The sequence below is a fragment of the Podarcis liolepis genome, assembly GCF_965112155.1.
Source record: "Podarcis liolepis genome assembly, chromosome: 2".
Lineage (NCBI taxonomy): Eukaryota > Metazoa > Chordata > Lepidosauria > Squamata > Lacertidae > Podarcis > Podarcis liolepis.
Window position 1 is genome coordinate 109,481,791 of NC_139555.1, and position 25,294 is coordinate 109,507,084.

Genomic DNA, 25,294 nt, shown 5'->3' on the forward strand with positions numbered 1-25,294 from the left:
ACCACCTCATCTGTCTCCTGAGAAATCTCTATGTGGGACAAGAAGCAACAGTTAGAACTGGATATGGAACAACTGATTGGCTCAAAATTGGGAAAGGAGTATGGCAAGGCTGTATATTGTCTCCTTGCTAATCTCACTTATATGCAGAGGACGAGATGGTTGGACAGTGCTCTCAAAGCTACTAACATTAGTTTGACCAGACTGCAGGAGGCAGTGGAAAACAGGAGTGGCTGGCGTGCTCTGGTCCATGGGGTCACAAAGAGTCAGACACGACTAAGTGACTAAAGAAAAACAACAGTGTCCAATCACAGATAGGTAGCCGTGTTGGTCTGCCATAGTCAAAACAAAAAAAATTCCTTCCAGTAGCACCTTAAAGACCAACTAAGTAAGTTCTTGGTATGAGCTTTCGTGTGCATGCACACTTCTTCAGATACACTTCTGAAGAAGTGTGCATGCACACGAAAGCTCATACCAAGAACTGACTTAGTTGGTCTTTAAGGTGCTACTGGAAGGAAGTGTCCAAACAGCATTCCATAATGTAGAAGCAATTCTGAGAATGTTCCTCTGAATGATGATTGCAAATTGCCATTTGTAAAGATCCGTTTCTTGACTGAAGAGGATAAAAAATGAATTTGGAACAACAATGTCTCAAGATAAATTATGTTACTTCAGCCTCATGTACATAGAAAGTGACAAGCTAAGCAGTTTATCATTTGATGATATCCTCAGTGACTTTGCTTTGGCAAAGGCAAGAAAGTATTTTAATTTAAGGTGCTACTGGAAGAAATTTTTTTATTTTGACTATGGCAGACCAACACGGCTACCTATCTACTATTTTAATTTAGATCATGTTTGTGTACTGTTTGTATACACAGTACACAATGAATCATGATAAAATTATACAGTTGAATGGGTATTGGGTAGATGCATTAATACAATTAGTCTTGTAAAATAATTTTAATGTACAGGTGTGTATAGTATTGCTATTATTTAAAATTGCGACATATTACTAGAAATACTGTCTTTTACACTCACTAAGTGTAACAGGGTACAAAGGTCTGCTGTCCCAATGAAGAAATGTGGACTATTATGGCAATATTGTTTGTTATGAATAACAAAATCATTTTAAGTTACAGCTTAATAATTATTTCACTATTAATATACTTTATAATTGTATTTCAGTTCAACAATTACCTTGAGAAAATACATACTCTGTTATGTGCAAATGGTTTTAGATACCTATTAGGTCCATAAATTACCATACAGCCTATATTCAACACAAAAAACCAAGACAATCTGCTGTTGACAAAGGACAGCTGGACATATAAAGGGCCCCATGACCTCCAGTACCTTAGGGCCTCATCAAACCTCAATCCGGCCCTGCCCCCACTACTTTATGCAAGGAGTGCAAGGAACAAAGAGCTCTTTGGAGAAGGCCTCCCCCCTTCCTTCATCCTGCCAGGACCCCCCTGCCTTTGTTTTCCTCCCCATCTTCCCCTCTTTCTCCCTCTGCCATCCAGCAATCCATGTCCCCATCTCCTCTACAAAACGGAAGACTTGGATGTTTGGATGTTTCTGGTGTTTCTTATTTTGTTGGAAGCCGACCAGAGTGGCTGGGGAAACCCAGAAAATGGGGGGGGGGTATAAATATCATATTACTATTACTATTATTACTACTATGGCGAGGCTGGTCTGCAATGCCCAACCCTCTCACCTTTCCCGCCTCCTTCCCTGCAACTCCCTTTGGACTAGATCTGGGCAGGAAGAAGCTTCTCTCTTTCCACAGTGGAAACCCCCCCTCCCCCCCCTTCAAGGCCCCATTAAGAGAAACAGCTCCCTTTCCTCCCTTCTCTTCTTCTCCCCGTCCCGGGGCTTCTCATCCTGGACCCCCCACCCCTTGCCAAGCCCCTTCCCTCCTTCCACGCCGCTGGCTTTGCACTCACCCGAAATCCTGGCAGCAGCAGCGACCCTGGGCAGCAGGGGCGGGAATGGGAGCCCCCGCCTGGGAGGCAGGATAATTGTAAGGGGAAAGCCTTGCAGTACCCAGCCAATGGGGAGAGAAGGGAGGGAAGCTGGGCTTCGAGTACAGGGAACAGATGCTCATTGCCTTAAGGGTTAAAGCCAGAGAGTGGAAGCTGCTGGGGGAGGGGCTGCTCGATACTGATTTGGGAAAGGGGGCCCGGCTTAAGCGGAACAGCTGACCCGCCCCCTCTGCCCTTGTCCTGCAAGGAATCCGGTGAGTGCAAAGCGCCTCGGGGTGCAGCAATCTTGGGGGGCGGGTTGTGCTGTGCAATGCAATACCCATGGAACTGGGGTTGGGGGAGGAGAGAGAGCAGGCAGGGAAGCGGTGGGTCAAGTGTGGGGGTATTGCAGCTGATTCATCCTCGTTGCAAAGAAGAGACAGGGGCCTCTCCCTGAAGGTTCTCTCTCTCTTTCACACACACACACACACACACACACACACACAGACACAAATCAGGAAAACGTTCTTCTGCATGCACAGACAGATCACATGAAGAGCCCTGTAGTTTGCTCAAGCCCATCTAGTCCCTGTTAATATAATAATAATAATAATAATAATAATAATAATAATAATAATAATAATAATTTATTTGTACCCCGGGGGTGGAGAGAGAGCAGGCAGGGAAGCCGCGCGGGGGGGGGGGGTGCAACTTATTCAGCCTCTTTGCAAAGAAGAGACAGGGGCCTCTCCCTGAAGCTACGTTCTTTCTCACTCACTCACATACCCCCCCACAAGAAGAGCCCTGTAGTTTGATCAAGCCCATCTAGTCCCGCACCCTGTTAGAATCATAGAATCGTAGAGATGGAAGGGGACCCTGAGAGTCATCTAGTCCAACCCCCTGCAATGCAGGAATCTCAGGACCTTCCTCATGGTGGCCAAGCCTGCAAGGAGGATGGGAGCCCAAGAGCATCTCTCCCCTCCGGTGGCTTCTGGGAACTGCTATTCAATTAAGCATAATATCCGGAGTTTTGGGCTGGGTTGCCATCAGTATGCTGATGACACCCAACTCTATCTGTTGATGGATGGCCATCCTGACTCGGCCCCAGACACACTGGCGAGATGTCTGGAAGATGTGGCTGGATGGTTACAGGTCCCAGGCCTCAGAGAGGTTAGGCTGGCCTCAGCTAGAGCCAGGGCCTTCTCGGCTGCGGCTCCAATCTGGTGGAACGCTCTGTCACAAGAGACCAGGGCCCTGCGGGACCTGACATCCTTCCGCAGGGCCTGCAAGACAGAGTTGTTCCACCAGGCCTTTGGTCAGGGCGCAGCCTGACTCCCTCCTTTGGCAACCTGCACAGAATCTTGCTTAATCGGTTGCCATTAATTTGATTTTAATTAATTTTTATAATGAAATCTTTTTAGAATGTGTGATTATTTTATTGTTTGATTATTTGATTATTGTTAGCCGCCCTGAGCCCGGCTTCGGCTGGGGAGGGCAGGATATAAATAAAATTTATTATTATTAATATTAATATTGTAGCAACAACATTATACCCGCTCGTCTGGCTGGGTTTCCCCAGCCACTAGGGCAGCTCCCAACAGAATATTTTTTAAAAACCAATTGACGTTTAAAAACCAATTGACATTAAAAGCCTCTCCATACAGGGCTGCCTTCAGATGTCTTATAAAAGTCAGATAGATGCTTATTTCCTTGATATCTGACGGAAGAGCGTTCTAGAGCGGGTGCCACTACCAAGAAGGCCCACTGCCTGGTTCCCTGTCATTGAGTTGACATAGACCATCTGTCCTAAATTTGTCGGCTTCTGTCAAAGAAACAGAATCAGGAAGTTTTTTATGTTTGATGTCTTATTATGTTTTTATATTTTGCTGGAAGCCGCCCAAATTGGCTGGGGAATAATAATAATACCACTTGTTCAGTCTTAAAATTTATTTGTACCAGTGCATTTGGAAACATCAGAATAACTTGAGGTAATATATTCATACAAAAGCTTTGCTCCCGATTCATTGTAATCCTACCGGCTGAATTTGATCCGAGTCCTGGGATAACTCAGTTGGTCGAGCATGAGACTCTCGGGGTTGTGGGTTCGAGCCCCACCTTTTCAAAAAGATTCCTGCATCGCAGGGGGTTCGGCTAGAACATCCTCTTGGTCCCTTCCAACTGTTTCATTCTGTGGTCTATGAACCTCACTTATTCGCAATGAGAGAACCACCACAATTTTTTTTTAAAAGCAAAATGTTGTTAGAAGTTCTGCAACCCACCTTTGCCTAATAGGAGTTTGCCTTTGTAAAACTGGAGAGTGAAAGGAGAAGGAATCTCAGGATGGGCTTTTTTTGTGGGGGATATGGCTTTTCTGGTCAGCGGGCAGAAGGAGCTTGGGGCTATCCCTAGCTAGAGATCTGCCATCCCCATTCTCGGTCCAGATTTGGGTCTCTGCCTCCCAGGAGTTTAGACGCACACATGTTGACTGCAGCAGGCAATGGACCCCTCGCATGTGTAAACAACCATTGGGGGGGGTCACTCTCAAACACCACAGAGACTGGGCATTGCTTTGAAGAATAGCCTGCAACCAACCACCTCCTGGACATTCTGGTCTCTCCCACTGCCAATAAAAACAAAATACCGGTTTACCTGACACTGACACAAAGGTTCACGTGCTACAGAAATGGGTGTCTAGAAGAAGAAGAGTTTGGATTTGATATCCCGCCTTTCACTCCCCTTCAGGAGTCTCAAAGCGGCTAACAATCTCCTTTCCCTTCCTCCCCCACAACAAACACTCTGTGAGGTGAATGGGGCTGAGAGACTTCACAGAAGTGTGACTGCCCAAGGTCACCCAGCAGCTGCATGTGGAAGAGCGGGGAATTGAACCCGGTTCCCCAGATTACGAGACTACCGCTCTTAACCACTACACCACACTGTGTTTTAAAATGCCCTTAAGCAGTTGGTGACATTTTATTTTTATTTTTTAAATAATATTTATTAAAGTTTTCAGAATACAGAAAGTAAAAATGAAAGTACATTCAAAGCCTTATTTTCAAACAACCACTTTCTGGGACTCCCCCCTTCCCCCACCCCTACCATATTCCCCTTTCATATTGTTGTCTCCACAAGCTCTCACTTCTAATTTAAAACTTAATTTGTTTACCCCATTATTCAAATTTAAATTTATGCAATTCTTATCAATACCCTTGATAGAAAGACAAAAGATCTCTCCCCAAGGCCCACCCCATTTTCATTCCACAATTTCCCCCCTTTTTTTTATAATAAAAACACACAGAATAGAAATGTAAAGAATAAAAAGTATAGTAGAAAAAAGAAAACCAATTCAGAAGATAGTTACAAGCCTTTGGATTCTAATTCTCCCCCCCTTCCCCGGTTTAATTTCCCCCTGTCCACCAATCTATGTTTTCTGCCTGGAAATCTTAAATCCATCAATCCCATTTTATCCCCCAACTCCTTGCAGGTTTTTCCCATTTTTAGAATTATTTTTAAAATTAATTCCTTAAATCTTTAATCTTTAAAACTGTCAAATTATAAAGCTCCCCCCATTGTTCTTTCAAGGTTGTAGTCCAGATTCCTCTTGTTCCGCTGCTAAGACGTTCTTATTCAGAAGTTTAGTAACTCTACATGGGTTGTTGTTATTCAGGAACAAAAACTTGCGTTCAGTCCCTTCCTTTCTTCAATAGAAAATTCTATTGTCTCCTTTTAGTCTGAACACCCTGTAGACAAAATACTGTTTCAGTTTTGCAGCTTTCCCAGGAGATAACTGTGGAATGATTTATTGATCTGGCGTGACCCCCGCTAATTGATTTGCGATCCTCAATTAGCTATTTATGCCCGGCACACTTCCTCTGCCGCACGCTCTGCTCCTTCTCAGCTAGTAGCTCCAGTCACGCCGTAGCAGAGATAACACAGCGGTGTGAAACTGTCACGTAGCTTCAGACAAACACACACAGAGTCCAGGTTTGTCCATTTCCAGTTCTTTATTCCGACATTTCAGCCGTCACTGCTGGCAGCCATTGCAAACATGTCTCTCTCTCTCAGACACACAGAGAGAACAGAACGTAACTCCTCCCAGCTCCTCCCAGCTTCTAAAGCTGACGTCAGAATGTTGAGGCATCATGGGAACTTCTTAACCTGTTAAGTTCCAGACCCAACACCCCCTCTTGCCGAAAATTCTGACAATACCTTTTTGAGTTCAACACCTTTCCCTTTGCCTTGTGCCCCTTCCCGGCATCTTTCCCAGGTACCTGTTGAACCCCTTCAACACTCCCAGAATCACACTGTGCGAATTTCGCCCACGCACATGTTACCTGAAACCCTACTGACCCATTTGGGCCAGCAGTTGTGTCTTCTCCGTCAGACTCTTCCCCCTCTGACTTGACACCCTGTTTGTGAGCTTTCTCCATTACGCTAACCGGAGATGAAGCCTCACACCTGGACACTCCTTTCACAACCTTTGGAGACGCCCAGACCTGCCCTGAACCCTGATCTTGGACCTGGTCCCCATCACCGGGTTCTGAACCCTGATCCTGGACCTAATCCCCATCACCAGGATCAGCCTTTGGCTCCCTTTCTTCCTCAGAAACAGACAGACATTCTGAGAGAAAATCAGGACCATCCCTGAGCCTTGAACACCCATCCTGTTCCCAGAACTCAGCCTGCTTACTGACCAGCAGCTTGGTTTGATCACCCTCTGGGTATGCAAACTTCCACCCATTGGTTGCAGGATCATATCCACAGAAGATCATTTCCTGAACCTTTGGACCACCTGCCTCAAAGAGCTCACAGGGCTCTTTGGCTACCCTCCCAAACCCGGGAAAACCATGTACCTGTGCACCCTTGCATGCCCTGCACCCTAGGGACCTCCCACATTTCCGGAGTTTACACCCTTTTGTGCACCTGTGCAGCTTTTGCACATGACTGGGAACCTTAGCACACTGCGCCTGTGCTTTTCCAGCATTCCCACCACCCTCCAGAGGTGACTCCAGAACAAAGAGATTGTTCTTGCTCCCTTTTCACGTTGGCCACTTGTTTCCCCCCTCTGAAAATGGAACAGGTGTCATTTTCAAAGCAAATTTTGTATCCCTGCTTCATTAGAGCTGATACAGATAACAAACAACAATTCAGTCCCGGCACAACGTAGACCTCTAGCTCCTCCTGTAAAGGAGAAAGAAACATGTTAGCCACAGCAGAAACCGACTTTCTCATTCCGTCTGCTAACATCACAGTTTCCAGGTGAAACAGCCCTGCAGTTCCGCATTTTGCCAGCAGGCTCGCTTATCAGGTGCTGACCAACAGCAGCATCCAACACCCAGCGTGTCATCGTGTCCTGCCTGGAGTTGTTCTTCACAGTTGCCATAGGAGCAGTGATAAGAAAACAACCCTCCCCAGCGTCTGAGCCACGTCCTTCCCTTGTGTTCCCACGCTGGCCTCCTCTCCCAGACTGACTCCCATGGGAACCCAGCTGGTTGACCTTGGGACCTTCCTGCCCAGCTGTCTCCGCTCTCCATGGGCAGCAGCGTCGCAAGCGTCCCGTTGCATTACACGTGTAGCAATGACGAACTCCAGTGGAAAAACACTGCCCTGGGCTCCTCCCAGCTGGCCTCCTTCCGGAAAAACACTCCTTGCCAGCTCCGCCCCCTCTGGCCTGGCTCCCACTGCGGCTTTCTGGGAACCTGCTTTGTTGACATTCCACTCCAGCACGCACAGTGGACAAGCCTTTAAACTTGCCTTTGGAATCCTTCGCCCCCCCGATCTGCTCACTAGCACTCCTTGAGGCTAAAACATCAGGAACAGGGGCACCAGCCATCTCTAGGCTTTTCTCAATACTTTCTCCAGGGCTCTGGCCTCCTGCTGAAGCTTCACAGCAAACGCAGCACATCCCCAGGCAGCCCTTTTAGACTCTGCAAACCTGGCACCCAGAACACTAGGCTTCAGATCAGCAGCCAGGTTGCCCAACTTCTTAAAGAGAGCATTTCAAACGGAATGTCCTGGCTCTCAGCCATCTTCTCCCGTTCTCCCAAGGGGCCCAAGCTTACAATCAGGTTCAGCTTATCTGGCTCTCCCTTCTCCGTGGAGAAACGATTTTCCAGCTGCTCTCTTAGCTCCGCAGCTACTCCTTTGCCTCTTAGCAACAGGCAAAAAATCTCACCACCTGCTGCCGCAGCTTCAAACGCATTCCGGCAGCTCCGTTGCCCTGAACCGCAACTTCAAAGCGTTCCTGTGACAGTTTTACAATCGGTGATTAAGGGTCCATAACCTGTGGAATGATTTATTGATCTGGCGTGACCCCCGCTAATTGATTTGCGATCCTCAATTAGCTATTTATGCCCGGCACACTTCCTCTGCCGCACGCTCTGCTCCTTCTCAGCTAGTAGCTCCAGTCACGCCGTAGCAGAGATAACACAGCGGTGTGAAACTGTCACGTAGCTTCAGACAAACACACACAGAGTCCAGGTTTGTCCATTTCCAGTTCTTTATTCCGACATTTCAGCCGTCACTGCTGGCAGCCATTGCAAACATGTCTCTCTCTCTCAGACACACAGAGAGAACAGAACGTAACTCCTCCCAGCTCCTCCCAGCTTCTAAAGCTGACGTCAGAATGTTGAGGCATCATGGGAACTTCTTAACCTGTTAAGTTCCAGACCCAACAATAACCAGTTCTGTAAAATTCCGAAGTTTTTTTCGGCTTACGCCCATCTTTGTAATGTCCCGAAACTCCTCTAGGGGGATTGTTGTAACTTTGTTTCCAAAAGTCCGGTTGTTATCCGTGTTTTCGCCATTTTGTATTCAAGTCTTAACAAATTATAACAAATTGTAACAAATTTAGCCAGCAAGGTCCTCGTAATAAAATCCTCTTTAAAATTCCGACTTTGACAGCTACTTTGACAGCTGTCAAAATCTCCGGCTCTTTTCACCAGGCTCACTCCTCAATCGCCCCGGTTCCCGGGGGGGGGGGGTACGTTTTCCTTCTCCTTCAATTCTTCCTCCAGCACAGTTCTTGTAATTTCCCATCATAGAATTCTTGGTTTTATCAAAAATACCGTTCTTTTTGGGCCTTGGCTTCCCAATCCTTGTTTTAGAATGTCTACAATAGGGAGGGGGACTGACTTCCTTTTTGGATCCCCCCCCCCGCTCGTCTCAAATCCGAAAAAAAAAATTTTTTTTCTCCTTTTGAACCCGATTTCCAAATTACTCACGGGTTGTTGTTAAAAGTCCAAATTCTCAATGGAAGAAGTCAGCGTTCTCCGCCGGATGGCATGCGGCTTCGCTCGGCAGGGATAGCAGAGGACTCAAAGCACCACGCTTCTCCCTGGCACCCGATCCGTAGCCTTTAAAAACGCTCCTTCACGAGTCGGGAGGGCGCTGACGGTGCCAGCCGAGTCTCCATGTCTACGGCCTCCGTGTCCGTGGTTTTTACGGGTCCCCGCGTCGCCGGTGCGGTAGGACCCAGCCCCTGCCGAGCAGGCTCCCTCCGGAGCTCGGAGGGAGTCCGCCATTCGGCGATGGCGCCAACCCGGAAGTCAGTTGGTGACATTTTAAAGGTACTCTCTCTATCTCCAGTGCACCAGAGCAGCCTGTCCAGTAAAGACATGGATGAAAATGCTGAGGCACTGAGTGCTTCTGATCCAAAACATTTCCCTTTTCCAGCACACTCCATTGCTATCCATCCCTCTCCAGTTTTCCATTCCTGCTGTCCACCAGCGCCCCACCCCCACAGCCAGTTTTCTGTATCCACTGAGCATGTGCAGTTCTCATTGCGTGGCTTTGGCTATCTTTTCCCCCCACCTAAAAATTTATTGGACATACGTAACCAGTGGAGCTGCCTCAAGGTTACTGGTACCTCCCTCTCTTCCTTGGAAGAAGGGTTCCATTTTGGCCACATAAAGGCTGGCAGCTAGGAAATTGGATATTTGTATACGGGATTTCCTCAGACAGGGTGGGGTCACAAAGAGAGGGTGGCTGTCGCCTTCATGTCCTGATTGGGAGTTTTTCAGGAATGCCTGGATGGCCGCTGTCGGAGCCAGAGATCTGATGGATGTCAGGCCGACCCTGCATTCTTATCCCTTGCCCCAGGCTCCCCCCACAGTGATGGGAAGTGGGCCAGGAAATAAACATTTTTATACATTATAAAAGCAAATCATGGATTGAGAACATTATGTTTTGTAAAGTTAAATATTTTATATTATTTTCTTTTTTTCTACCTGTTAAGAGATTGTACATAATGTTTGTATAGACATGCAATTTTTTTAATCGATGAAGAATATTAATTTTAAAAAAGGTTGCCATTAACTTAATCTTCATTAGATCTGCTTTTACACAAGCATGTGCCACTTGCACTGCCCATCTTCCAAATCAGAGTAGCAAGCACACGTATCCTGTAGGCGCGGTTGGCTCTTCCTTTTCGACTTCGTTAAGACTCTCCCCTCCCCCATGAAACAACAGCTTACTTTTAAGCACCCCGACTGTCCCTCCTCCATTGCTCTCAAGGCACATGTGAGATACACGTGCTTCGCTCTAAGGCCTTGTGGCGAACACACAGGGCCCCCAGACGTTTGACGGTCTATTGACCCTGTGCCACCACCGTGATTGCTTTCTTCGCTGCCCCCACCCCGCTTCTCTCGGAGACACACGGAGTCCAGACAGTTGTTAACATTAACAAATAATCAAGTTTATTTTTAAATACAGGAACAAGCGTATGGTTTCAGTTTATTTTTCTCTTGTCAGTTTCTTAATCTTAGTTCCTAACAACTCCAAACTGATTATTCCAACTATGTATCTGACTCAACCTAACAATTCCTCTCACTCTCTCACAATACAACTCAGCCAACCCACTGCCTATTCCTCCCTCTTCCTTCTCCAATTCCCAAACCTCAACTGACTTTCAAAACCCCCCACTCTAACTTTTACTCCCCCCTTGCATTCTCACTGGCCAATCACATCACACCCTTTTTAACCCTTTCCTTATGACCCATCCTAGGAGGCAAACGCCACAGGCCTCCTGAATCATCTTGCACTCCAAGACAAAGGGATGCACTCCAGTTAAAAGCACGCTTGCTAATTACGGGCGCGCACTCAGGAGAAACAAGAACTAGCCTTGAAAGGAAAAAGAAGCATCCCCTCTACAGTGGTACCTCGGGTTAAGTACTTAATTCATTCCAGAGGTCCATTCTTAAACTGAAACTGTTCTTAACCTGAAACACCACTTTAGCTAATGGGCCTCCCACTGCTGCTGCGCTGCATGTTCTCATCCTGAAGTAAAGTTCTTAACCTGAGGTACTATTTCTGGGTTAGCAGAGTCTGTAACCTGAGGCGTATGTAACCCGAGGTACCACTGTACTTCTCTTCCCTTTTCCGCTCACACCCACCCAAGGGCCAGGCCCATGCTTTCTCCCCTAAACCAAGACCTAACCAGGGACCCAGCTGAGGAGAGCTGCACTGAGGCGCATTCGTGGGAGCCTCCCTCTGAATCTTCCCAGGAGCAGGAGGACTGTATAGATTTGGACCAGTGGTTTGCAGAGGAACATAGTTCAGAAGGCAGAAGCTGGGAAATACTGGATGCGGAACAGCTTGCAGAAGAAATGGTTGATCCTTGCCTTAATTTGTAACTCAACGCCTTGAACATCAACTAGCATTTCTTTTTTAATGCTGAGAATGCTTTTATTGTAGCTTTTTAAATTATTATTATTATACCCCCTTGCTAACAAAGTATTTTTATACATATGAAAAACAAATCTTGGATTGAGAATAGTTTATAAAGTAAAAAAGGGCATTAAAAAAATTTGTTTGTCTCTGTTCTGAAATTTGGTTTTAATGTAAAGTGTGTCAATATATTTAGCTTTGTTTATAAAGCAGAAATGACCAGCTGCTCCTAGAAGCTAAAAATGAGCTCTGTATCAACAAAAGTTGTACCTACAATTATTCATAATGAAAAGTTGTAAAACACGTGATATTTTCCACCCTTAAGCTTTGGAACTACAACTCCCATCATTCTTGGCCATATGTGCTGAGTCTTATGGACGCTGTTTCCCAACATCTGAGGTATCCCATTTCCCTGAAGCCGACAGATGCTGATCCACAAGACAAGGGCAGCCCATCATTTTGGCATTGAAGGGCAAATGTCAAAACTCCACAGATTCATCACAGATCTTGAGCATTCCAGATTCACAATATCCCCGTTTATCTAGCAACAACTTGCAACTTACTTTGTACATTTAGTATATGTCACCTTCATTACTTTAATATATATATGTGTGTGTGTACAAATTTAAATACAAACACCAAAACATCACACGGATCCAATGCATTTAAAATTGATATCCACCTTTATGAGTTTCTTGATGTGAAGTAAACAGTGAACCTTGAGTGGAACATTGCATACATTGATATGGCTTTCCACCTGGGTCAATTCGCTCATGAATATAAAGGTCTCCACGCCTTCCAAAGCTCTTTCCACATTTCCTACATCTGTGGTTTCCCCCCTGTATGAGTTAGCTGATGTTTCCTAAGACCTGCACTTTGACTGAAGCTCTCTCCGCACTCCATACAATTAAATGGTTTCTCCCCTGTGTGAGTTCGTTGATGTGTTCTAAGTATTCCACTTTGAATAAAGCTCTTTCCACACTCCATACATTTAAATGGTTTCTGCCCTGTATGAGTTCGTTGATGTCTTCTAAGGTCTCCACTACGACTGAAACTCTTTCCACATTCAATACATTGAAATGGTTTCTCTGCCGTATGAGTTTGTTGATGTGTTCTAAGGGATCCATTATGACCGAAGTTCTTTCCACATTCAACGCATTTAAACGGTTTCTCCCCCGTGTGAGTTCGTTGATGTGTTCTAAGGTTTCCACTACAACTGAAGTTCTTTCCACATTCAATACATTCAAATGGGTTCTCCCCCGTGTGAGTTTGTTGATGTGTTCTGAGGGCTGAACTATCACTGAAGCTCTTTCCACATTCAATACAATTAAATGGTTTCTCCCCCGTGTGAGTTTGTTGATGTCTTCTAAGGTCTCCACTACGACTGAAGCTCTTTCCACATTCAATGCATTCAAATGGTTTCTCCCCTGTGTGAGTTCGTTGATGTATTCTAAGGTCTCCACTATGACTGAAGTTCTTTCCACATTCAATACATTCAAATGGTTTCTCCCCTGTGTGAGTTCGTTGATGTTTTCTAAGGGCTCCACTACAACTGAAGTTCTTTCCACATTCAATGCAATTAAATGGTTTCTCCCCCGTGTGAGTTCGTTGATGTCTTCTAAGGTTTCCACTAAGACTGAAGTTCTTTCCACATTCAATACATTCAAATGGGTTCTCCCGCGTGTGAGTTTGTTGATGTTTTCTGAGGGCTGAACTATCACTGAAGCTCTTTCCACATTCAATACAATTAAATGGTTTCTCCCCCGTGTGAGTTCGTTGATGTGTTCTAAGGTTTCCACTACAACTGAAGCTCTTTCCACATTCAATGCATTTAAATGGTTTCTCCCCTGTGTGAGTTCGCTGATGTGTTCTAAGGTTTCCACTACAACTGAAGCTCTTTCCACATTCAATGCATTTAAATGGTTTCTCCCCTGTGTGAGTTCGCTGATGTGTTCTAAGGGCTCCACTACAACTGAAGTTCTTTCCACATTCAATACATTCAAATGGGTTCTCCCCCGTGTGAGTTTGTTGATGTGTTCTGAGGGCTGAACTATCACTGAAGCTCTTTCCACATTCAATACAATTAAATGGTTTCTCCCCTGTGTGAGTTCGTTGATGTCTTCTAAGGTCTCCACTACGACTGAAGCTCTTTCCACATTCAATGCATTCAAATGGTTTCTCCCCTGTGTGAGTTCGTTTATGTGTTCTAAGGTTTCCACTACAACTGAAGCTCTTTCCACATTCAATGCATTTAAATGGTTTCTCCCCTGTGTGAGTTCGCTGATGTGTTCTAAGGGCTCCACTACAACTGAAGTTCTTTCCACATTCAATACATTCAAATGGGTTCTCCCCCGTGTGAGTTTGTTGATGTGTTCTGAGGGCTGAACTATCACTGAAGCTCTTTCCACATTCAATACAATTAAATGGTTTCTCCCCCGTGTGAGTTCGTTGATGTCTTCTAAGGTCTCCACTACGACTGAAGCTCTTTCCACATTCAATGCATTCAAATGGTTTCTCCCCTGTGTGAGTTCGTTGATGTGTTCTAAGGTTTCCACTACAACTGAAGTTCTTTCCACATTCAATACATTCAAATGGGTTCTCCCCCGTGTGAGTTTGTTGATGTGTTCTGAGGGCTGAACTATCACTGAAGCTCTTTCCACATTCAATACAATTAAATGGTTTCTCCCCCGTGTGAGTTTGTTGATGTCTTCTAAGGTCTCCACTACGACTGAAGCTCTTTCCACATTCAATGCATTCAAATGGTTTCTCCCCTGTGTGAGTTCGTTGATGTGTTCTAAGATTTCCACTACAACTGAAGCTCTTTCCACATTCAGTGCATTGAAATGGTTTCTCCCCCGTGTGAGTTCGTTGATGTGTTCTGAGGGTTGAACTATCACTGAAGCTCTTTCCACATTCAATGCATTTAAATGGTTTCTCCCCCGTGTGAGTTCGTTGATGTCTTCTAAGGTTTCCACTTTCACTGAAGCTCTTTCCACATGCAATGCATTTAAATGGTTCCTCCCCCGTGTGAGTTCGTTGATGTGTTCTGAGGGCTCCACTATGACTGAAGCTCTTTCCACATTCAATGCATTTAAACGGTTTCTCCCCTGTGTGAGTTCGTTGATGTATTCTAAGGTCTCTACTTTCACTGAAGTTCTTTTCCCACTCCATGTATTTACATGGATTCTCTCCTGTGTGTTTGTTGGTCTAAAGCACATTCCACATTCCTTGCATTTAAACTGTTTCTTTGTTCTTCCCAATGAATTCACAGATGGCTCCGTAGAATTCTGACCATCGTCTTCCTCACCTGTTTGGGAGTGGGGGGGGGAGAGAGAAAATCCTGTTAGACCTTTAGGAAAGACAATAAATGAGCCATCTTCCTCCGTCCATCCTGACCAGGTTTACAGGTTCAATTTCTTGAGGAGCGCAGAATCCAAGGCAAGTTGTAGCTTCCTGGGAGGAAGGAAGAAGTCAAGGGAGTCTCAGAGCCCCTGCAGGGATTCTGCTGCCTCTGTAGAAGCCCCTATTGGGCATCCACTTCCCAAGAGCCTCCACCCATTTTCAAACACCTTTGGCAATTCCTTCCATCTGCCTGTCCCTTCTCCCTTCCCAAGGCTGGCATCGTATGGGCAGTAGTGGCCTTGTGGCAGTTGCCCAAAGGGCCACAATAAATGTAATAATGTGTATCTCTGTAAATCCTTCAGTGTGCTTCTAAAACAGAAGTTATGGTAGTCTGTGCTTTACAACTGATTATTTTGCAAGTTGCCGCCCCCCAATTGGGCCAGAAATACAGCTAATATGAGAATCACAAAGATACAGCTGAAAGCTGGAACATGAGTCGCCACATGGTACAAATGGCTGCATGTAACACAGGTTCCCAACATGCACACGAACACAACGTAACAGAATGCTGTGGGAATCAAAACTAAATCAGCAGAAATTGCCAGTGCTTATCGCACATGTGTATTATAAATAAAATAAGGTAATGATGAATACGAGGAACGTGAAACTCTAAAGGGACTTTTTTAAGGAGGCGGGGGACGCAGGAAAAATTTAGATTCTTTTGGCAACAATAAACATTAAAACAAGGAACTGCTGAGCAAAAACAGAAACAAGAGCATGTGCAGAGGTTCTTGCGGAAAGGGGGCGGGGCCTTCAAAGGTCTCATAATCGACCCAAAACAACACAGAGGTCTACCTGTCAATTGTGGTCCAGCGCTTGGACATCTCTGATGTAAATGATTGCTCGAAATCGAAATGCTTTGTTTGAAATTATATAAATACCACTGCCTGAACCACTGGGCAGGGTTGCAGTTTTGTGGAACGATCCAACTGTAACCTATTGCGTTGCAGCTGCCTGATCGCTGGCATTAGCCCTCCTGCTTGCTGCTGCGGCAGCCAATAGACAGCTGCCCTTGTCGCAGCAAGCGGGAGCGTGATTGGCGGCTGCCAGTGGCAATCGGGGAGCTGATAGGTGGTTTCTGCCTGGGAAAGGCGCAGGAAAGGCATAGAGGGGAGAAATATCTTTGATCAGCAGCTTTGTTTTGCAGGCGGACTTCCCCATTAGTTTGCAGAGTTTGTTGAGCAGCACAAAGACGTGCACGGCAAAAACGAACAGCCTACAGCCTCCCTCCCAGCTGTAGGGCGGGCAGAGTGGGGGGAGGCAAGCAGACTATGGAGGCCCCAGGGCTCGCCACTGCGAGGAGCTGTGACTGCCAGAGCAAGTACTGCATTTATTTATATATTTAATTGCTATATTCCATGTATAAGATGACCCATGTTTTTTAACTTTAAAAATTGGGTAAAAAAACCTCGTCTTATACACCGAGAAAGACAGTAATTTGCAAAGGACTGCTCTGAATACATGGAGAAGAAGGAAGCCCCCTGCTTGCATCTGGACCCCCTGGGAGAGGCGGTGGATCCACCCACTGCTGCCTCCTCTGTCCTCCTGCCCTGCAAACACCCTCTGCTCAGGAGAGAGGGGCAGAAAGAGCCTTCAAACCCATCTGTTTCCTCCTCCTCCGCTGCCTTTTCTTGCAGCAGCCCAGTGAGAGGGGAAGGAGCCGCAGCACCTGGTTCACTTCAGATACACACAAGGTTTACTGGGATTGTGAAAGAACAAAACCTCTGCCTTCCATGCGGTGGGAGTGGGTGCATTAAAAGTGGGGGAGAGACCTCCCCCTCCTGTCCTTTTGGGAAACAGGAGCCTTTGCCATTAGTAAACAACTTAGATGGCAAGTTCACAAGAGAAGCACTTTGGAGCACTGCTTGCTCATACCAGGTATTCTGTGTGTGCTTCGACCTCGAGGACAACATACATATTTACATGACGTGATTTCTTAAAGAGGACATTTCTTTAAAATCGAAGGCCATTTCTACAAAAGACTTCAATATTTGGTTGTTTTGGGTGTTTTTTATTTTGTTGGAAGCCGCCCAGAGGGGCTGGGGAAACCCAGACAATGGGCAGGGTATTTATTATTATTATTATTATTAATAATAATAATAATAATATGAGCCTGGCCAGCAATACCCAACCCTCTCCCCTTTCCCTGCAACTCCTTCCCTGCAACTCCCTTCGCACCAGATCCGTGCAGGAGGAAGCTTCTCTCTTTCCACAGTGCAACCCCCATACTCCACCTTCAAAGCCCCCATTAAAAAAATAACTCCCTTTCCTCCTTCCTTTTCCCAAATCTGGAACTTGTGCAGGCCGCCTCTTCCCGTCCCGGGGCTTCCCATCCTGGACCTCCACCCCCTTGCAAAGCCCCTTCCCTCCTCCTCCACCACTGGTTTGCACTCACCTGAAATCCTGGCAGCAGCAGCTACCCTGGGCAGCGGGGGCGGGAATGGGAGCCCCCGCCTGGGAGGGACCCCGCTTAATTAGGAGGCTTAATTCGGAAGCAGCCGCCTCCTCTGCATCTACACAAAGCAGCTGCGCTTCCCACCCTTCCAACAGCACACTTTCCAAGCCCCGTCTTTATCTCCCATTTAACATACTTTCACCCCACACGAGAGTTATGAGGTGATACTGACAGCTCTTGCCTGTTCTGCCTTCTAAAGGAGAACTTCTCTTCTCCTCTTTGTTGCACACAGAGGCGCAACTCATCCGCAGCTGCTGGCCTGCAAATACTGGCGAAGGCGCGCAGCCCACCCAAAGCCGCCACACCCGCCAGGCGCGCAGGGAGAGACTAATGGCCAGTCCGGGAGCTTCCAAACACCACCTTCTGCCACCCTCCCCCCGCGCCCAGCCAACACCCCACATGGTGCAGCCACCTTGGCCGCCGCCCAATGACAGGAGGGCGAAGGGTAAGGCTTAGCAGGCCAGGCTGCCCAGATACCTCCCAGGGTGAGCGAGGGAACGAGCAGAACCCTGCCCAGGGCCCAGGTTCGCGCTGGAGGCTGTGCCTAAAGCACCCGCTTTGCTGGGGAAGATGGCACTAGGAAGAAGGGAGGGTTATAAGGTATAATTTTAATTTTCAATATATAAGGTGTATGAAATTATAAACAGAAGAAATGAATATGCTATAACCCAAAAAGGGAAGTTGGAGGAAGTCATGGGGGGTGGGGAGATTAATTGGAATGTAAAATGTACCGTATTTTTCCGTCTATAGGACGCCCCCATGTATAAGACTCCAAATTAAGGAGGGACTCCAAATTAAGAAAACACCCCTCAGGACTACCTGTGCATAAGACGAGCCCCAATTTTAAAACTTTTTTTTTTTGTAAAAAACAAACTAGTCTTATACACTGAAAAATACGGTAATTTGGTGTTTTGATTATGCTTAAATTTGTTATAAAATCTGAATAAAAAAAATTTTTTTTTAAAAAAAAAAGAAGTTCCAGAGTTTTTGTCAAAGACTAGATGGGAAATTCATTCAAGGGCCACAAGTGCCGAACTTGGCAGTTACAACGGAATAATTTCTGCATTGCATTGGCTGCATATTGATACCACAGAGAAGGGTGAAACAAGTAATCAAGCCACAAACATTTCGAATAAAATAGAGGAACTTGGTTCCAGAGATCTTTTTGATCATTTCAAAGAACAGGCAAAGGACAAATTGCCTGATGTTGATTACAAGAAAAGCAGAAGAAGATCTAGAACAGCCTTTCTCAACCTGTGGGTCCCCAGATGTTGTTGAACTACAACTCCCATCACCCCTACCTAGCAAGGCCAGAGCTCAGGGATGATGGGAGTTGTAGTCCAACAACATCTGAGGACCCACAGGTTGAGAACTGCTGATCTATAAGGAGGCATATAGGTGAGGATGAAGATGAAGCTTTAGAGAACCTTGAGCCAGGAAACAAGTTCAGAATCAAAGCATTTATACCTGCGATGGATGGATTAGAATCAAATCTGGCACAAAGGGCATCAGTATACAATGATGCTGCAAAAAAGACTGGTGACTGGGAGCAGCCACCGAGATCACAGAACACTGGTCTTGAAAGACCCACGTTGGCTCCCAGTATGTTTCTGAGCACAATTCAAAATGTTGGTGCTGAGCTTAAAAGCCCTAAACGGCCTCTGTCTAGTATACCTGAAGGAGCGTCTCCAACCCCATCGTTCAGCCCAGAAACTGAGGTCCAGCGCTGAGGGCCTTCTGGCGAGAAGCAAGGTTACAAGGAACCAGGCCTTCTCACTGGTGGCACCCGCCCTATGGAAGACCCTGCATCAGATGTCAAGGAAATAAACAACTATCTGACATTTAGAAGACAACCGAAGGCAGCCCTGTTTAGGGAAATTCTTAATGATTGACGATTTTATGTATTTTTAATTTTTTGTTGGAAGCCACCCAGAGTGGCTGGGGAAATCCATCCGGATGGTTGGGGTATAAATATTATTATTATTATTATTATTATTATTATTATTATTATTATTATTTCATTCTTAACAAAATTAGATGCTGGAAAAGAAGAGATTCATGAAAAAGTTAATGCTTTAAGCCAAACATATCCTGAAGATGTGGACATGAACCTTGTTGGAGAACTCAACCATTTTCATCAATACATTAAAAAGTCAAAATCTGACACATCAGGATCTGTACCAAGTAATATTTAATGACCGTGTCCTTCATGGATCACTGCCTTGTCATGGCAAAGGGGCTTGAATAACTCAAGAGACGCTATGAGCTATGCCGTGCAGGGCCACCCAAGACAGACAGGTCAAAGTGGAGAGTTTTGACTAAACGTGATCCACCTGGAGCAGGAACCAGCAAGCCACGCCAGTATCCCTGCCGAGAAAACTCCATGGTCGTATAAAAGTTATGACACTGGAAGATGAACCCCTCAGTTCGGAAGGCATCCAATATGCTACTGAGGAAGAGCGGAGGACAAGTACAAGTAGATTCAGAGCTGATGAAGCAGCTGGGCCAAAGCCGAAACATCGCTCACTTGCGGGTGTGCCTGGAAGTGAAAGGGAAGTCCAGTGCTGCAAAGAAAAATATATGAACCTGGAATATAAGATCCATGAACCATGGTAAGCTGGATGTGGTCAAAAATGAGATGGCAAGAATAAATATTGACATCCTGGGCATCAGTGAACTATAATGGATGGGAATGGAGATCTGCTCAAGAAAATTGAAGATATGAAAGGAACATTTTGTGCAAAAATTACCATAATAAAGGACAAAAGTGGTAAGGACCTAACAGAAGCAGAAGACATCAAGAAGAGGTGGCAAGAATACACAGAGGAATTATACCAGAAAGATATGGATGGCTCGTACACTCCAGGTAGTGTGACTGATGACCTTGAGCCAGACATCCTGGAGAGTGAAGTCAAATGGGCCTTAGAAAGCACTGCTAATAACAAGGCCAGTGGAAGTGATGACATTCCAGCGGAACTATTTAAAATCTTAAAAGATGATATTGTTAAGGTGCTACACTCAATATGCCAGCAAGTTTGGAAAACTCAGCAGTGGCCAGAGGATCAGAGAAGATCAGTATAGAACGCAATGCCAAAGAAGGGCAGCACCAAAGAATGCTCCAACTACGGCACAATTGTGCTCATTTCACACGCTAGCAAGGTTATGCTTAAAATTCTACAAGGCAGGCTTAAGCAGTACGCAGACTGAGAACTCCCAGAAGTACAAGCTGGATTTTGGAGGGGCAGAGGAACCAGAGACCAAATTGCAAACATGCGCTGGATTAGGGAGAAAGCTAGAGAGTTCCAGAAAATCATCTACTTCTGCTTCATTGACTACGCAAAAGCCTTTGACTGTGTGGACCACAGCAAACTATGGCAAGTTCTTAAAGAAATGGGAGTGCCTGGCCACCTCATCTGTCTCCTGAAAAATCTCTATGTGGGACAAGAAGCAACAGTTAGAACTGGATATGGAACAACTGATTGGCTCAAAATTGGGAAAGGAGTACGACAAGGCTGTATATTGTCTCCTTGCTTATTTAACTTATATGCAGAGGACGAGATAATAATAATAATAATAATAATAATAATAATAATAATAATAATTTATTATTTGTACCCCGCCCATCTGGCTGGGTTTCCCCAGCCACTCTGGGCGGCTTCCACAGAAACCAAAAAACACTAAAATATCATACATTAAAAGCTTCCCTGAATAGGGCCGCCTTAAGATGTCGGGCCGCCTTAAGATGTCGATGGTTGGACAGTGCTCTCAAAGCTACTAACATGAGTTTGACCAGACTGCAGGAGGCAGTGGAAAACAGGAGTGCCTGGCGTGCTCTGGTCCATGGGGTCACAGAGAGTCAGACATGACTAAGTGACTAAAGAACAACAACAGTGTCCAATCAGCATTCCCTAATGTAGAAGCAATTCTGAGAATGTTCCTCTGAATGATGATTGCAAATTGCCATTTGTAAAGATCCATTTCACAGCTGAAGAAGATAAAAAATGAATTCGGAACAACAATGTCTCAAGATAAATTATGTTACTTCAGCCTCATGTACATAGAAAGTGACAAGCTAAGCAGTTTATCATTTGATGATATCATCAGTGACTTTGCTTTGGCAAAGGCAAGAAAGTATTGTAATTTAGATCATGTTTGTGTACTGTTTGTATACACAGTACACAATGAATCATGATAAAATTATACAGTTGAATGGGTATTGGGTAGATGCAGTAATACAATTAGTCCTGTAAAATAATTTTTATGTACAGGTGTGTATAGTATTGCTTTTATTTGTAATGCGACATATTACTAGAAATACTGTCTTTTACACTCACTAACAGGGTACAAAGGTCTGCTGTCCCAATGAAGAATGTGGACTATTATGGTAATATTGAGTGATATAAAAAAATGCATTGCATTAACTACAATTACATTGTACAGGCTATAACAATTAAATTCAGATTAATAAAGGTATTTATTATTATTAGTTGTCTGCACTGTATATTTACACCTATTATAGCATAGTTATAGCAAGTTTCTAGGAGTAGATTAGGAGTCTTTGTAAATTGTGTTTCTAAAGGAACTTTTGTTATTGCCAAATGCCAATGTGTTTGCATTATTAAGTTTGTTATGAATAACAAAATCATTTTATGTTAGAGCTTAATAATTATTTCACTATTAATATACTTAATTGTATTTCACTATTAATGTACTTCTCAATTGTATTTCAGTTCAACAATTACTTTGAGAAAATACGGATTTTGTTATGTGCAAATAGTTTTAGATACCTATTAGGTCCATAAATTACCATATAGCATATATTCAACACAAAAAACAGCGACAAATAGTTGTTGACAAAGAACAGCTGGACATATAAAAGGCCCCATGACCTCCAGCAGCTTAGGGCCTCATCAAACCTGCCCCCACTACTTTATGCAAAGAGTTCAAGGAACAAAGAGCTCTTTGGAGAAGGCCTCACCCCTTCCTTCTTCCTGCCAGGACCCCCCTGCCTTTGTTTTCCTCCCCATCTTTTCCTCTTTCTCCCTCTGCCATCCAGCAATCCATGTCCCCATCTCCTCTACAAAACGGAAGACTTGGATGTTTGGATGTTTCTGGTGTTTCTTATTTTGTTGGAAGCCGCCCAGAGTGGCTGGGGAAACCCAGAAAATGGGGGGGGGGTATAAATATCATATTACTATTACTATTATTACTACTATGGCGAGGCTGGTCTGCAATACCCAACCCTCTCCCCTTTCCCGCCTCCTTCCCTGCAACTCCCTTTGCACCAGATCCAGGCAGGAGGAAGCTTCTCTCTTTCCACAACGGACCCCCCCCCCCTCAAGGCCCCATTAAGAGAAACAGCTACCTTTCCTCCCTTCTCTTTTTCTCCCCGCCCGGACTTGTGCACCGTCCCGGGGCGTCTCATCCTGGACTCCCACCCCTTGCCAAGCCCCTTCCCTCCTTCCCCGCCGCTGGCTTTGCACTCACCCGAAATCCTGGCAGCAGAAGCGACCCTGGGCAGCGGGGGCGGGAATGGGAGCCCCCGCCAGGGAGGCAGGATATTTCCGGGGGCGGGATAATTGCAGTACCCAGCCAATGGGGAGGGAAGGGAGGGAACCTGGGCTTCGAATATAGGGAACAGATCGTTGCCTTAAGGGTTAAAGCCAGAGAGTGCAAGCTGCCAGAGAGAGAGAGAGAGAGAGAGAGAGAGAGAGAGAGTGGGGCTGCTCCATACTGACCTGGGAAAGGGGGCCCGGCTTAAGTGGAACAGCTGACCCGCCCCCTCTGCCGTCGTGCACTGCCCTTGTCCTGCAAGGAATCCGCTGAGTGCAAAGCGCCTTGGGGTGCAGCAAGCTTTGGGGGGTGTGTGCAATGCAATGCAATAACCATGGAACTGGGGTTGGGGGTGGAGAGAGAGCAGACAGGGAAGCAGTGGTTCAAGTGTGGGGGTATTGCAGCTGATTCAGCCTCTTTGCAAAGAAGAGACAGGGGCCTCTTCCTGAAGGTTCTCTCTCTCTCTCTCTCTCTCTCTCTGTCTGTCTGTCTGTCTGTCTGTCAACACACACACACAAACAGAAACACATTCGTCTGGATGCACAGACAGAACTCATGAAGAGCCCTGTAGTTTGATCAAGCCCATCTAGTCCCGCACCCTCTTAGAATCATAGAATTCTTGAGATGGAAGGGGACCCTGAGAGTCATCTAGTCCAACCCCCTGCAATGCAGGAATCTCAGCACTGTCTCCTCACGGTGGCCAAGCCTGCAAGGAGGATTGGAGCCCAAGTGCATCTATTCCCTCCGGCGGCTTCCGGGAACTGCTATTCAATTAAGCATAATAATAATATGATAACAACATTATTTATACCTGCTCATCTGGCTGGGTTTCCCCAGCTACTAGGGCAGCTCCCAACAGAAAACCCAATGAAACATCAAACATTAATAGCTTCTCCATACAGGGCTGCCTTCAGATGTCTTATAAAAGTCAGTAGTAGATAGGTAGCCGTGTTGGTCTGCCATAGTCAAAATAAAAAATTCCTTCCAGTAGCACCTTAAAGACCAACTAAGTTAGTTCTTGGTATGAGCTTTCGTGTGCATGCACACTTCTTCAGATACACTGAAATAGAAGTTGCCAGATCCTTCTATATAGTGAGAAGGTGGGGAGGGGTGTTACTCAGAAGGATGGTGGGAATGGGAGATAGGCAGATAGCTGGGAGAGCCTGTTGACGACTCTTAACGACTGTAATAGGTCTTACAGGAAAAGGCAAGGGGTGGGAAGGTGAGAAATGGTTTAGTTATGTATAGTGAGATAAGAATCCAATGTCTTTGTTAAGCCCAGGTCTTTTCATGGTTTTAAGTTTGGTAATGAGTTGTAATTCAGCAGCTTCTCTTTCCAGTCTATTTCTGAAATTCCTTTGTAGTAAAACAGCTACTTTGAGATCTTGTATAGAATGCCCTGGGAGATTGAAGTGTTCTCCTACTGGTTTCTCTGTTCTGTGATTCTTGATGTCAGATTTATGTCCGTTTATTCTTTGGCGTAAGGTTTGGCCTGTTTGTCCAATATAGAGAGCTGAAGGACACTGTTGGCATTTGATGGCATACACAATGTTAGACGATGAGCAATTAAATAGTCCCGAGATGGTATGTGTGATGTTGTTGGGGCCAGTAATGGTGTTGTCCGGGTGTATGTGGCAGCAAAGTTGACATCTGGGTTTATTGCAAGCTCTGGTGCCAGTGTCTGTGTTAAGTCTGGTTGTAGTATTATTGTGGGTTAGGAGTTGTTTAAGATTGGGTGGCTGTCTGTAGGCAATGAAAGGTCTTCCTCCCAGAGCTTGAGAAAGAGAACTGTCATTGTCCAGGAGAGGTTGTAGATCTCTGATGATGCGTTGTACTGTTTTAACTTGGGAGCTGTATGTGATGACTAGAGGTGTTCTGTTATTTTCTTTTTTGGGTCTGTCTTGCAGCAAGTTCTCTCTGGGTATCAGTCTGGCTCTGTTGATCTGTTGTCTAACTTCATCTGCTGGGTATTTTAGTTCTGAGAAGGTTTGCTGTAGATCCCTTAGGTGAGAGTCTCTGTCTGTAGAATTGGAACAGATGCGGCTGTAACGTAGTGCCTGGCTATATACAATGGACTGTTTGGTATGTTTGGGATGGTAGCTAGAGGCATGTAGATATGTTTGTCGGTCAGTTGGTTTGCGGTATAAGGTGGTGTCTATGCGCCCATCCTGTATTTTTATAGTAGTGTCCAAAAAATGTATTTCTTGCATAGATTGATTCATTGTAAGGTTGATTGTGGGGTGAAAATCATTAAATTTCT

General features: G+C 45.4%; 3 protein-coding genes and 1 long non-coding RNA gene across 4 annotated transcripts in view; 1 reads left to right on the forward strand and 3 right to left on the reverse strand.

Moving 5' to 3' along the window:
- LOC310701764 (uncharacterized protein) overlaps positions 1-1,735 on the reverse strand; it is a 36,140-nt gene extending 34,405 nt beyond the window's left edge. Inside the window, exon 1 of the mRNA XM_083493112.1 lies at positions 1,715-1,735. The gene's annotated coding sequence lies outside the window, so the exon portion shown is untranslated. The remainder of the gene's footprint in view (positions 1-1,714) is intronic.
- LOC310701702 (uncharacterized protein) overlaps positions 1-25,294 on the reverse strand; it is a 91,050-nt gene that overhangs the window by 48,769 nt on the left and 16,987 nt on the right. The gene's annotated exons all lie outside the window — the stretch shown is intronic.
- Positions 5,961-8,471, forward strand: LOC310702086. Its single transcript, XR_014523214.1, has 3 exons — positions 5,961-7,038; positions 7,091-7,854; positions 7,928-8,471. It is a non-coding gene; the product is annotated as an uncharacterized lncRNA (long non-coding RNA).
- On the reverse strand, positions 12,444-19,260 carry LOC310701196 (uncharacterized protein; the record flags this gene model as incomplete). The annotated part of the gene is made up of 2 exons (XM_083491689.1): positions 19,156-19,260; positions 12,444-14,931 (listed from the first exon to the last, which is right to left on the reverse strand). Exon 2 carries the CDS (start codon positions 14,793-14,795, stop codon positions 12,444-12,446), a length of 2,352 nt encoding a protein of 783 aa, XP_083347815.1. The 5' UTR covers positions 14,796-14,931; positions 19,156-19,260.